The sequence below is a fragment of the Oncorhynchus keta genome, chromosome 25 (assembly GCF_023373465.1).
Source record: "Oncorhynchus keta strain PuntledgeMale-10-30-2019 chromosome 25, Oket_V2, whole genome shotgun sequence".
Classification (NCBI taxonomy): Eukaryota; Metazoa; Chordata; class Actinopteri; order Salmoniformes; family Salmonidae; genus Oncorhynchus; species Oncorhynchus keta.
Genome location: NC_068445.1, coordinates 7,044,533 through 7,058,657, shown reverse-complemented (window position 1 = coordinate 7,058,657; position 14,125 = coordinate 7,044,533). Strand labels below are relative to the sequence as shown.

At 41.7% G+C, this 14,125-nt stretch overlaps 1 protein-coding gene across 4 annotated transcripts in view; it reads right to left on the bottom strand.

Annotated features, from left to right (window-relative positions):
- Positions 1–14,125, bottom strand: part of LOC118358045 (rap guanine nucleotide exchange factor 1-like) — a 53,754-nt gene that overhangs the window by 26,808 nt on the left and 12,821 nt on the right. For all 4 annotated transcript variants that reach the window (XM_035735427.2, XM_035735428.2, XM_035735429.2 and 1 more), the window contains exons 2-6: positions 2,907–3,052; positions 2,517–2,695; positions 2,165–2,321; positions 1,890–1,978; positions 1,610–1,765 (exon numbers count right to left, since the gene is read on the bottom strand). In XM_035735427.2, coding sequence (XP_035591320.1) covers positions 1,610–1,765; positions 1,890–1,978; positions 2,165–2,321; positions 2,517–2,695; positions 2,907–3,052 — 727 coding nt within the window. The remainder of the gene's footprint in view (positions 1–1,609; positions 1,766–1,889; positions 1,979–2,164; positions 2,322–2,516; positions 2,696–2,906; positions 3,053–14,125) is intronic.

The window sequence follows — 14,125 nt, the reverse complement described above, 5'->3', positions numbered from 1 at the left end:
TCAAACATGGCGGTGGCTGCATCATGTTATGGATATGCTTGTCATCGGCAAGAACTAGGGAGTTTTTTAGGATAAAAAGAAAAGGCATAGAACTAAGCACATGCTAGGTCCTGAAGGAAAACCTGGTTCAGTCTGCTTTCCAACAGACACTGGGAGACAAAATCCACCTTTCAGCAGGACAATAACCTAAAACACAAGGCGAATTATAGACTGGAGTTACTTATTAAGATGACATTGAATGTTCCCTGACTGACCTAGTTACAATTAACTTAAATCGGCTTGAACATTTTTATTTAACTCGGCAAGTCAGTTAAGAACAAATTCTTATTTACAATGACGGCCTACCCCGGCCAACGACACCGGGCCAAATTGTGCGCCGCCCTATGGGACTCCCAATCATGGCCGGATGTGATATAGTCTGGATTGGAACAAGGGACTGTATTGACGCGTCTTGCACTGAGAAGCAGTGCCTTAGACCGCTGCTCCACTCAGGAGCCCATTTATGGCAAGACTAGAAAATGGCTGTCTAACAATGATCAACAACCAACTACACAGAGCTTGAAGAAGAATAAAAAAATGGGCAAATATGGTACAATCCATGTTTGCGAATCCCTTAGAGCAGGGCTCTCCAACACTGTTCCTGGAGAGCTACTGTCCAACCTAATCTAGCACACCTGACTAATAATTAGCTGATTGATAAGCTGAACCAGGTTAGTTACAACTGTGGTTGGAGTGAAAACCTACAGGAAGGTAGCTCTCCAGGAACAGGGTTGGAGAGCCCGGTCTTAGAGACTTACCCAAAAAAGACTCACAGCTGTAATTGCTGCCTAAAGGGAATCCAACATGACTCCGGGGGTTGAATACTTTTCTAAATATATTAGTGTTTTATTTTACATTAAAAAAAGTTAGCATTTTTCTTCATATTTGACGGAGTATTTTGTGTAGATCGTTGACCAAAAATAACAACCCAATTTTAAATCCCACTTTGTAACACAACAACATTTGGAAAAAGTCAAGGGGTGGAAATACTTCCTGAAGGCACTGAACATTCTTTTGTGATGTTGGTGGAGGCTACAAGAGAGCTGTGTGCTCAGCTCTCTGCAGGCCTAACGAGTATACAGATGGAGACCTGAGTCAGTGTCTAAACAGTGAATTGTGACGTGGCTAGAACTCTGTATTCACTTCAGTTCAGACTTGACTCTGACTTGTGCTGGGACATCAAATGTTCTGAGAGTTATAAATGACTGAACGAAAAGGTAGTTATTATCACAAACTGCTCTTAGGAAGGGTTAAACCCCCCCAACACAAATTCCCTTGGTGGCAAAGGTCTGGATGAATAGTAATTTATCGGCGTAGTAACGACCCCCACCTCACGACCCGTGTAACCTCATACTGATGCACCACCCAATTTCAAAATTGCACCTTATGCATTCTATTACAACTTTCAAGAGTAAGTTCTAAGGCCAACGGAGTTCATAAAAATACAAAATAAAGGGCTTTCAACTTACTCACCCCACCGACCCAGGCGCACCCCACAGTTTTGGATCCACTGAACTACTGTTTGTTAGAGCTATGAAAGGGACACCATCTCTATGAAATGAGCTCTTACTTGTGTTCAGCCATCTTTACGCCAGGGAGAGGGGGTTTCGGAGGGGCCACCTCCTCTGCTTCCTCCTCGGTGGGTTCAGTCAAGACTTCCGTAGATTGGGTTGTGGCTGAACTCTTGTCCAGACTCTCCTTCTCTTTGGCAGGTGGCTCTGCAGCGCTGTGGGTATACGAGTTGTATACAGGTGTTGTTCACATTGTGTACAATTTCCTCACAGTGTAAGACGTGTTCAGTACAGGTTAAAGTGGAGGAGTGTGATTGATATCCTCTGTGGCTCACTCACCTCTCAGTCAGGGCGGCCGGTGGCACTGGTTTGACAGGAGACGTAGGGGAGGGATGCTCCTGTTTCTCGATGGTCAGTTTCACCAGCTCCTGTGGACAATCACCGTGTGCAGTTATTAAATGTGAGCCAACTTCAACATCTCTTCCCCAAAGAGTAACAAGTACTCGACTAGCTACCGTTTCCCCAAAAAACATAACATGCATTAATTGTTACAAATCATTTGTGACGTCGCATATTTCATGTCCGCTAGTTTTTTTTTGGTATGCCAACTTTACCTTAACACCGTCGAGCACTGCCTTGATCACAGTGGTGACGGTAACGATGGTTTCTTTATCTTCCAGGTTGACCCCCTCCAGCATAACTTGGTCAGACCAGCGAATGAGATTGCCCAGACTCTGGTACACACGGTTAAGACAAGATGACACCGCTGAACTGGGAACAACCAAGAGGAAAGATTAGGCTAACAGACGGTTGAAGGTTTCTTACAATTGCAACCCTACAAAACAAATAAAATCGTCAACCTTAAAATGACATTTGGCTGCACCTCGTCTCATGTCAACTGAAGCCCACGTCTTAAAACACACAATGGAAGAGCTCCAGATATACATCCTCGTGGGCCAGACTCACCTGTGCTGGATCCTTGGTTCCACTTGGACTAAAGGCAGGATGGCCTCCAGGACCTTACTGGCAGAGCCTGGTAACATCTCCAGCACCTTCTTGTCCACCGCCATCTTGTCAATGATGGTCTTGAAGTAACGCAAGGCACTGACCACGTCTTTCTCATGCTCCTCTAACCGACTCAAACCCTACAAAAGAAAGCCAACATGAGCGCAATCTTGAACATGGTGGTGCATCTTGGTTACGTGATTATTGCATAATGTGAGGCTTTATCGCTCTGCGGTCACAGTCTCATTCTCTGTTCTTGTAGGATATAAATGAACAACTAATTGCCCTTATGAGATGGACAAAGCAAAAGCTTGCGGCCTATGTCGAGGGAGAAACAGACATTTAACAAACCTTGTTAGCAGGTTTGTCCGCAGTCTTGACGCTATGTTCTAAAGGCGGCTTACTGACTTTCTTCGAGGGTGTCCTTTTGATTTTGGGAGAGTGGAACTTGTCCATAAGCTTCATGGTGAAGGAAGACAAATGGGAGCGTTGGGAGTCTGAGGAGGAGAGGGAAAGCGAGAGGGAGAATTAAGAGAATAACCTTTCATTATCTACAGAGTGTGAATTGAGAGAACCCTTGTTAGAAATTCACTTTCGGATACCTCACACATACGGAAGTTTCATCTAATGTTACATGATTTCAGACTTAAACACAACCTCTCACAATTGCTCAGATATAAGAAATAAGCCAGCAAAAATGTGTTGTCAGAGTGAGACAATAGAAAACTCATGAACACTAATTAGTCTAAACCGCATTATACGAATGAGAGCCTTGTAGATCTGTCTTCATTTCAAAAACCATGTACTGTTCTTCAACTGTATGAAAATAATGGTTACCCACAAAACCTGAAATTAATTGTAGGCTAAATTGACCGTTTTTCCAAGTCAACTGCATCAAAAGGCCCAAATGAACTCCTTTAGCAACTCGTACAGACTCAGGCGCTGGGACACACTAGGCAGGTTTCCATTGACCCAGGTTTATTCAACAAAAGCAATGTTGCAACAACATTGCGACATGGGTAATGCAAACAGCAACTTCAGGAGAAATGTTATCGGTTCAACAGGGGTGCATTTTTCTTTGTCAAACTTTCTATATTATGACAAATGATGAACATTTTTTTTAAAATAAATTAGGATCGCCCAATAACGCGGTGATGTCTTCACGTAACTATTAGGGCCAGGACAATACCAGTATCACTATACCCGTTAGTATCATGGCAAGGAAACAAAACACGAAGATGATGTAACTTTTTTTTTTTAGGAAAACAGCCCTGGAAACAAATATCATTATGGTGTCATCCAGAGTTACATTTATTTTCCTAGCATTAGCACTGAATATTTTACATCCAGCAGGTTTTTAAAAGGACCAAAGAGTTTGGACTGCTTCGTATTTCCATTTTTGCCATTGAAAAAAATATTGCAGTTCTGGTATCGTCAGACTTAGTAATTATAAAGCTCCACTCCAAAATGTATTCTAAATGCCTACGGATTGATATATATATATTTTTTAAACTATAAAAAATAAATATGTCAAATCAATTGGTTGCGTGCACATATTTAGCAGATATTATCGCAGGTGTAGCAAAAATACTTACGTTCCTACCGCAGTAATACCTGACAATATCAAACAATACACACAAATCCCCAAAATGTAAAGAAAGGACTTAAGAAACATTGAAATATCAGAACGAGCAATGCCAGAGTCGAGAATATAAAATCTACAATGCATTCAGAAAGTATTCAGACCCCATGACTTTTAACACAATTTGTTAAGTTACAGCTTTATTCTAAAATTGATTAAAACGTCCCCGCCCCCCTCAATCTATACACAATGGTCAATAATAACCAATCAAAAACAAGTTAAGACATTTTTACAAATGTTTTTTTTTTTTTTTAACTACTGAAAAATTACATTTAGATAAGTATACAGTACCAGTCAAAAGACTGGACACACCTACTCCTTCAAGGGCTTTTCTTTATTTTGGCTATTTTCTACATTGTAGAATAATAGCGAAGACATCAAAACTATGAAATAACATATATGGAATCATGTAGTACCCCAAAAAAGTATTAAAATACTCTAAATATATTTTAGATTCTTCAAAGCAGCCACTCTTTGGCTTGACAGCTTTGCACACTCTTGGCATTCTCTCAACCAGCTTCACCTGGAATGCTTTTCCAACAGTCTTGAAGGAGTTCCCACATATGCTGAGCACTTGTTGGCTGCTTTTCCTTCACTCTGCAGTCCAACTCATCCCAAACATCTCATTTGAGTTGAGGTCTGGTGAATGTGGAGGCCAAGTCATCTGAATGCAGCACTCCATTACTCTCCTTCTTGGTCAAATAGCCCATACACAGCCTGGAGTTATGTTAGGTCATTGTCCTGTTTAAAAACAAAATAATAGTCTCACTAAGAGCAAACCAGATGGGATGGCGTATGGCTGCAGAATGTTGTGGTAGCCATGCTGGTTAAGTGTACATTGAATTCTAAATAAAATACTGACAGTGTCACTAGTAAAGCACACCCACACCACCTCCTCCATGCTTCACGGTGGGAACCACACATGCAGAGATCATCAGTTCACCTACTCTGCGTCAGACCAAAGGACAGGATTTCCACCGGTCTAATGTCCAGTGCTTGTGTTTCTTGGACGAAGCAAGTGTCTTCTTAATTGGTGTCCTTTAGTAGCGGTTCCTTTGCAGAAATTCAACCACGAAGGCCTGATTCACGCAGTTTCCTCTGAACAGTTGGTGTTGAGATGTGTCTGTTACTTGAACTCTGAAGCATTTATTTGGGCTGCAATCTAAGGTGCAGTTAACTCTAATAAACATCCTCTGCAGCAGAGGTAACTCTGGGTCTTCCTTTCCCGTGGCGGTCCTCATGAGAGCCAGTTTCATAGCGACTGCACTTGCAGAAACTTTTCAAGTTCTTGAAATGTTTCGGATTGACTGACCTTCATGTCTTAAAGTAATGATGGACTGTCGTTTCTCATTGCTTATTTGAGCTGTTCTTGCCATAATTTGGACTTGATATTTTACCAAATAGGGCTATCTTCTGTATACCACCTATACCTTGTCACAACACAACTGATTGGCTTAAGGAAATAAATTCCACAAATGAACTTAAGGCATACCTGTTAATTGAAAAGCATTCCAGGTGACTACCTCATGAAGATTTGAGAGAATTCCAAGAGTGTGCAAAGCTGGCTACTTTGAAAAATGTCAAATAAAATGTATTTGGATTTGTTTAACACTTTTTGGATTACTACATGATTCCATAGGTGTTATTTCATAGTTTTGATGTCTTCACTATTATTCTATAATGTAGAAAACAGTAAAATAAAGAAAAACCCTTGAATGAGTAGGTGTGTCCAAACTTTTTGACTGGCACTGTAAGTATTGCTCCGTTCACCTTTGCCTCGACCTGACTAGTCTCCCAGTCCCTGCATCACGCTCCCATAACCCACAGCATGACGCTACCACCACCATTCTTCACCGTAGGGAGGGTGACAGGTTTCTTCTAGATGTGACGCTTGGCATTCAGGCCAAAGAGTTCAATCTTGGTTTCATCAGACCAGAGAATCTTGTTTCTCATGGTCTGAGAGTCCTTCAGGTGCCTTTTGGCAAACTCCAAGCAGGCTGGCATGTGCGTTTTACTGAGGAGTGGCTTACATCTGGCCACTGTACCATGAAAGGTGGAGTGCTGCAGAGATGTTGTCTTTATTGAAAGTTCTCCCATCTCCACAGAGGAACTCTAGAGCTCTGTCAGAGTGACCATTGGGTTCTTGGCCACCTCCCTGACCAAGGCCCTTCTCCCCGGATTGTTCAGTTTGGCCAGGCGACCAGCTCTTGGTGGTTCCAAACTTCTTCCATTTAAGAATGATGGAACCACTGTGTTCTTGGGGTCCTTCAATGCTGCAGCAGAAATGTTTTGGTACCCTTCCCCAGATCTGTGCATCGGGGCTCTACGGACAATTCCTTCGACCTCATGGCTTGCTATTTTCTCTGACATGCATTGTCAACTGTGGGACCTTATATAGAAAGGTGTGTGCATTTCCATATCATCTCCAATCAATTGAATTTACCACAGGTGGACTCCAATCAATTATATATATATATAGAAACATCTCAAAGATGATTAATGAAAACAGAATGCACCTGAGCTCAATTTCAAGTCTCATAGCAAAGGGTCTGAATACTTATGTAAATAAGGTATTTCAGTTTTTTTTGTTAATTTCTAAAAATCTGTCTTTGCTTTATCATTATGGAGTAATGTGTGTAGTAGATTGCTGACAATTCTTTTTATTTAATACATTTTCGAATAAGGCTTTAACGTAACAAAATGTAGAAAAGTCAAGAATCTGAAATAAAAACATTCAACATATTAATATTTCAAAACGTTTTTGATTTATCTTATTTTTAGACATGGACTGTAACAATATACTCTTCAAACATGTCGCATTTCCAGAATAGGCTGGTAGTTTTGATACTATTTCCCTTTAAAACCAGACTATTTAATTAAACAGAAGTAAAATCTTGTTTGACTACAGACTAAATTGATCAGAGGGACTTAAGTTTCAAGTTAAGGTCACATGCACAAGTACGGTGAAATGCCTTTCTTTGCAAGCTCTAAACCCAACAATGCAGTAATCAATAACCAAACTAAAAAACTAAAAATAACAAGGTAGAACAAAAACACACGAGACAGAAAAAGAAGAACACAATAACATAAGTAAGCACACTATGTACAGGGTCAGTTCCAGCACCATATTTACAATGTGCAGGGATACTGGATCAATAGAGGTAGATATGCATAGGGGTAAGGTAACTAGGCATCAGGATATATGATAAACAGAGTAGCAGAAGCACATATGATGATTGTATGTGGGTGTGTATGTGTGTGTGTGTATATATAGAATTAATATAAAATGTACGTTAATATTATGCGTCTGTGAGCAAATCGTGGAATGAATGTTTGTATGCGTGTTGGAGTATCAGTGTGCATAGTGTGAGTATACAGAAATATGAATAAAATACAAAGGTCAACTCTGATAGTCCGTGTAGCCATTTAGTTAGCTATTTAGTTAGCTATTTAGCAGTCTTATGGCATGGGGATAGAAGCTGTTCAGGAGCCTGTTGGTGTCAGACTTGATGCACCGGTAACCGCTTAACGTGCGGAAGCAGAGATCACAGTCTATGGCTTGGGTGGTTGGAGTCTAACTATTTTCCGGGCCTTTATTTAACACCGCCTGACACAGAGGTTCTGGATGGCAGGGAGCTCGGCCTCAGTGATGTACTGGGATGTCTGCACCAGCCTCTGTAGTGCCATTCGATCAAGGGCGGTGCGATTGCAATAGCAAGCAGCGATGCAGCCAGTCAAGATGCTCTCAACGGTACAGCTGTCGCGCCTTCACGACTGTGTCCGTGTGTGTGGAACTTTTTTAATTCTTTGTGATTTGACTTTCTTGCATGCTCTAACCCCAACAAAGCAGTAATCAATAACAATGTAATACTAAAAATAACAAGGTAGAACAAAAACACACAAGATATAAAAAGAAGAACAAAGCCAAGGAACTTGAAGCTCTCGACCCGCTCCACTGCAGCCCCATCAAAGCGGATTGGGGTGTGCTCTCCCCCGTTTCCTGTAGTCCAAAATCAGTTCCTTGATCTTGGTTACGTTGAGCTTGTTGTTCCAGCCCCACACTGCCAGGTCACTGACCTCCGCCCTGTAGTCTGTCTCATCGTCACAGGTGATCAGGCCAACCACCATTGTGTCGTCAGCAAACTTGATGATGATGTGGGGGTCGTGCATGGCCACGCAGTCGTTGGTGAACAGGGAGTACAGGAGGTGACTAAGCACACACCCCTGTGGGGCCCCCGTGTTAGGGGTCAGCGTGGCAGAGGTGATGTTGCCTACCCTCACCACCTGGGGTTGGTCCGTAAGGAAGTCCAGGATCTAGTTGCAGAGGGAGGTGTTCAGTCCCAGGGTCCAAAGCTTGGTGATGCGCTTGGAGAGGACAATGGTGTAGAACGCTGAGCTGTCTGTACTCAATGAACAAATATACTCACATAGGTAGGTGAGGGCAGTGTGGAGTGCAATTGAGATGGTGTCATCTATGGTTCTGTTGGGGGGAATGTAAATTGAGGTGTCTGGGATGTTAGAGTTGCTGTGTGCCATAACCAGCCTCTCAAAGCCCTTCATGATTACAGATGTGAGTGCTACGGGGCGGTAGTCATTGGAGCATGAAGCCGTATAATGATTGGGAACAGGAATGACGGTGGCCATCTTAAACTACAGTGGAGCAAAAAAGTCAGCCACCAATTGTGCATGTTCTCCCACTTAAAAAGATGAGAGGCCTGTAAATGTCATCATAGGTAGACTTCTATGACAGACAAAATGAGGGAAGAAAATCCCCAAAAATCACATTTTTAATGAATGTATCTGCAAATTATGGTGGAAAATAAGTATTTGGTCACCTACAAACAAGCAAGATTTCTGGCTCTTACAGACCTGTAACAACTTCTTTAAGAGGCTCCTCTGTCCTCCACTCGTTACCTGTATTAATGGCACCTGTTTGAACTTGTTATCAGTATAAAAGACACCTGTCCACAACCTCAAACAGTCACACTCCAAACTCCACTATGTCCAAGACCAAAGAGCTGTCAAAGGACACCAGAAACAAAATTGAAGACCTGCACCAGGCTGGGAAGATTGAATCTGCAATAGGTAAGCAGCTTGGTTTGAAGAAATCAACTGTGGGAGCAATTATTAGGAAATGGAAGACATACAAGACCACTGATAATCTCCCTCGATATGGGGCTCCACGCAAGATCTCACCCCGTGGGGTCAAAATGATCACAAGAACGGTGAGCAAAAGTCCCAGGACCACACGGGGGGACCTAGTGAATGACCTGCTGGGACCAAAGTAACAGAGCCTACCATCAGTAACACACTACGCCGCCAGGGACTCAAAATCCTGCAGTGCCAGACGTGTCCCCCTGCTTAAGCCAGTACATGTCCAGGCCCGTCTGAAGTTTGCTAGAGAGCATTTGGATGATCCAGAAGAAGATTGGGAGAATGTCATATGGTCAGATGAAACCAAAATATAACTTTTTGGTAAAAACTCAACTCGTCGTGTTTGGAGGACAAAGAATGCTGAGTTGCATCCAAAGAACACCATACCTACTGCGAAGCATGGGGGTGGAAACATCATGCGTTGGGGCTGTTTTTCACGGACCAGGACGACTGATCCGTGTAAAGGCAAGAATGAATGGGGCCATGTATCGTGAGATTTTGAGTGAACACCTCCTTCCATCAGCAAGGGCATTGAAGATGAAACGTGGCTGGGTCTTTCAGCATGACAATGATCCCAAACACACCGCCCGGGCAACGAAGGAGTGGCTTCGTAAGAAGCATTTCAAGGTCTTGGAGTGGCCTAGCCAGTCTCCAGATCTCAACCCCATAGAAAATCTTTGGAGGGAGTTGAAAGTCCATGTTGCCTAGCAACATCCCCAAAACATTACTGCTCTAGAGGAGATCTGCATGGAGGAATGGGCCAAAATGCCAGCAACAGTGTGTGAAAACCTTGTCAAGCATGTTCTGTAAGTCTTCACTTCTGTCATTGCCAATAAAGGGTATGTAACAAAGTATTGAGATAAACTTTTGTTATTGACTAAATACTTTTTTGCCCCACTGTATGTGGGGATTACAGACTAGGACAAGGAGAGGTTGATTGTCACTGGGTGTGTTGTCTCCGGCTAATTTCATATACACTTGTCACGTAGCAATATAAAAACTAGGCATATGCATTTTATGATTCCCTTTCCCTGTGCAGTGCTTCCCAATGTGCAGTGGTTTCCACTAAAACTCTATTAGTTCCACCTCAGTGCAGACCTGAGGGCAGATCGTGTGGAGAGATGCTCACCACACACTGCAACAGTCTTCCCCTGGAGACACCCGTGGCAACAGCTTGACTGCTCAACTCAGTCTTGCCTGAGCAGCAGTGGCCTTAAATACACCGGAGTCCGGACACGTGTCCAATGGTAGCCAGGCATCATACGTTAAGGACAACATAGTGAACCTTGCAAATGGACACTGGGACCCCAAAACAAATCAATGAAATACATTGGTGTCATATGATTTCTGAATCTAGCACTGCATTCAGGTCTCAGTGGCTGGGATTCAAAAATAGGTGTGTTGGGTCAATTTCCTGTTGAAAAACAAATTATATTCCCACTAAGTGCAACCCAGATGGGATGACGTATCCCTGCAGAATGCTGTCGTAGCCATGCTGGTTAAGTGTGCCTTGAATTCTAAATAAAATCAGATAGTGTCACCAACAAAGCAACCCCCAAACCATCAGACCTCCACCGCCATGCTTCACGGTGGGAACCACACATGCAGAGGTCACCCATTCACCATTTCTAAGTCTTAAAGACACGCCGGTTTGAACCAAAAATCACACATTTGGACTCAGACCAAAGGACATATTTCCACCGGTCTAATTAAATCCATTACTTGTGTTTCTAGGCCCAAGAGTTCAAGTAACAGACATCTAAATATCTAAACTGGGTCTTCCTTTCCTGTAGTGGTCCTCATGAGAGGCAGTTTTATCATAGCGCTTGATGGTTTTTGCGACTGTACTTGAATAAACTTTCAAAGTTCGTAACATTTTCCAGATTGACTGACCTTTATGTCTTCAAGTAATGATGGACCGTCATTTCTCTTTGATTATTTGAGCTGTTCTTGCCATAAAATGGACTTGGTCTTTTACAAAATAGGGCTATCTTCTATATAACACTCCTACCTTGTCACAACACAACTGATTATCTCAAACGCATTAAAGAGGAAAGAAATTACACAAATTAACTTTTAACAAGGCATACCTGTTAATTGAAATTGCATTCCAGGTGACAACCTCATAAAGCTGGTTTAGAGAATGCCAAGAGCGTGCAAAGCTGTAATCAAGGCAAAGGGTGGCTACTTTGAAGAATCTAACATATAAAACATATTTGAACACTTTTTTGGTTACTACATGATTCCATGTGTTATTTCATATGTTGATGTCTTTACTATCATTCTACAATGTAGAAAATTGTAAACATAAAGAAAAAACCTGGAATGAGTAGGTGTCCAAACTTTTCACTGGTACTGTGTGTGTGTGGCTAAATATTTTATTTAGGTAATATGAATAAATTATGGTTAGAGCCTAATAAGTGATAGTAATGGGCAGTCACTACAATCAAATGTTTCATTCTGTGTTGTTACTGCATTGAACCTACATAATGTATGTATATCATTTTTGAAAATATAAACCAACCTGAAACCAAACCAACCTCAAAAAGCACAAATCACTCAGCACTAAAGTGTACACTATTATTTCAGTCAAGACTTTCAAACGATATATCTTCAAAAAAAAAAGGCTTATACACCTAGCCTAAACATTGACTTGCTCAGTGAATTAAGTGGTGTAGACAAGTTGAAGAAAAACAAAAAAGCCATCGTTTGGAGCTCGTATCTAGGCTACTCCCAGCATTGCTGACGGCACGGCACACCCAGTGATCAAATAATACAGAGGCCATTACAAAGAGTGGTAAGAAACACCTCAATAGACCAAGTCATTAAACAGCAAGCAGGGCACAAAAACAATGGCGAACGTGCATAAAGATGGCACAATTCAGATATGACTTCATTGTTTTAACACTGTATACAAAGTTTTTATACTTTGGCGCGCGATATGGTTCAATGTGCCAATAAATCAGTACAATCTACTTTAGGTTTTTCACATCTCTGGTGTCTTGAAGCTAAAATTGGGATAGTGTATACTTTGCTAATGAGCATACAAGAACATAGTAAATGGAGAGCAATGTACAATACGGTGAACTTAGCAAAACAAGGAATTAGCACCTCCGCTATTGAGCAGTGCTCAAGTTGATAAAAATGTGTAGTCTACATCGATCATGTGCGACAGAATTAATCCATCTAGGCCTAGACATTGAACAATAAATGAGGCTGTGTGTGTGTGTGTGTGTTCTGACTGCTCTCCTTGCCGGAAGCTGGCTGTTGCCGCTCAATAGGATGTTAACAGCTGGCTACTGTGGATGACAGGCTATTTCCTGCAAGCTATGACAGGTCACTTTTCTCTCAGGTCAACATGCACACCGACTATTAAACCAAAAGATAAACTAAATGGCTGAGGCATCGGTCTCCAACATCGTGTGAGGGCTGAACCATTTGCCTTCCTGTAATAGATACATTCAGACAACAGCCTGCATAGCCCGTTGTTGAGTCAGGGTCCTCCTCACTACTTCCTATTACATTTCAAAACTAATTGAACTGAAACACCGTACTACTGGGAGTTAACTCTTGACAATAAGGCATGATTGATTGCTATGCATCCATTTGCAACAGCCAGTCCAGCTAGCTTGAGAAGAAAAGTAACATAAGTAAGAGGGTACAGTAAACTCGGCTGTTTACTCGGTCTCTGTGTGAGGGTGGAAATCACTTCACCGAGAGGGAGGTTTCTCCACAATGGTTGTAAACAAAGGAGAGGCCAGAACAGCCATGACTGAGGCAGTGTTCTCACCATGTTAGTAGGTCTCAGCCTCTCCACATTTAAATAAACCCCGAAACAACCACAGAAGTAGGTCACGCATAAAAACGTATCTGGTCTCTCAACCAAGAAAAACTGCAGAGATCTAGTGGGAGAACAACTGAAGATGAAGGTTAATTTTAGAGATGCAGCCACAACAAAAAGACATTGCATCTATAGCTCTCTCCCCGTGGGAGGAAGTGTCTGCCTAAAATACACCTACTGCTAGTATTAAGCAACATCACTTCAAGAGAGAGCACATACAATGAAATGTAGGACCTCAGACTGTGTTCAATACGGATCTGTCGGCTCTGGAAAGATTTTGTCTGCAAAACATAGACATACTTAAAGTAACTGAGTGAAAATATCACATATGCTGTGAACTCACACCCAAATAATGTTGCTGACTTATTTGTGGCCAAAGCATAAATTGGGTGGGGGAAACACTTCATACGTGTATCTCAAACAGACGGTTTTAAAAATGCTTGCCATTTCCTCATGAAGTATATGAGCTGGCCAATCAGCGTTCTACTCGCATGCATATTTTTAAATAACCAGCATACACTCACACCATTCTGTTGTTGGTGTAAGCCTAACACCATTACAAAACAGAAAACCTGCTTTTTAACATACTTAATTACCATTTTTTTGAAGGAAAACTATTTAACTCATATTGTAAGTAATTATAGGTCATATTTAATAGAAATCTGGAAACGATTAACCATTACTTTAAAATAAAACACAGTAAAGTGTATGACTACGATATTTTTTACATTTCAGACGTTCAGATTGTATTTTATGTTTTTGAATAATAAAAGTTCAACAATTTGCTTTATGAGTAGTGCATGACCCTCGGGCGGCAACACACATTCTAAGTGATTTCAATGAGTCTTTCTCCATTATGATCGTTTTATACTGTTCAATTAAAACTTCACCCACCCCCCCCAAAAAAGTATACATTTTCATTCATTTCTGCCT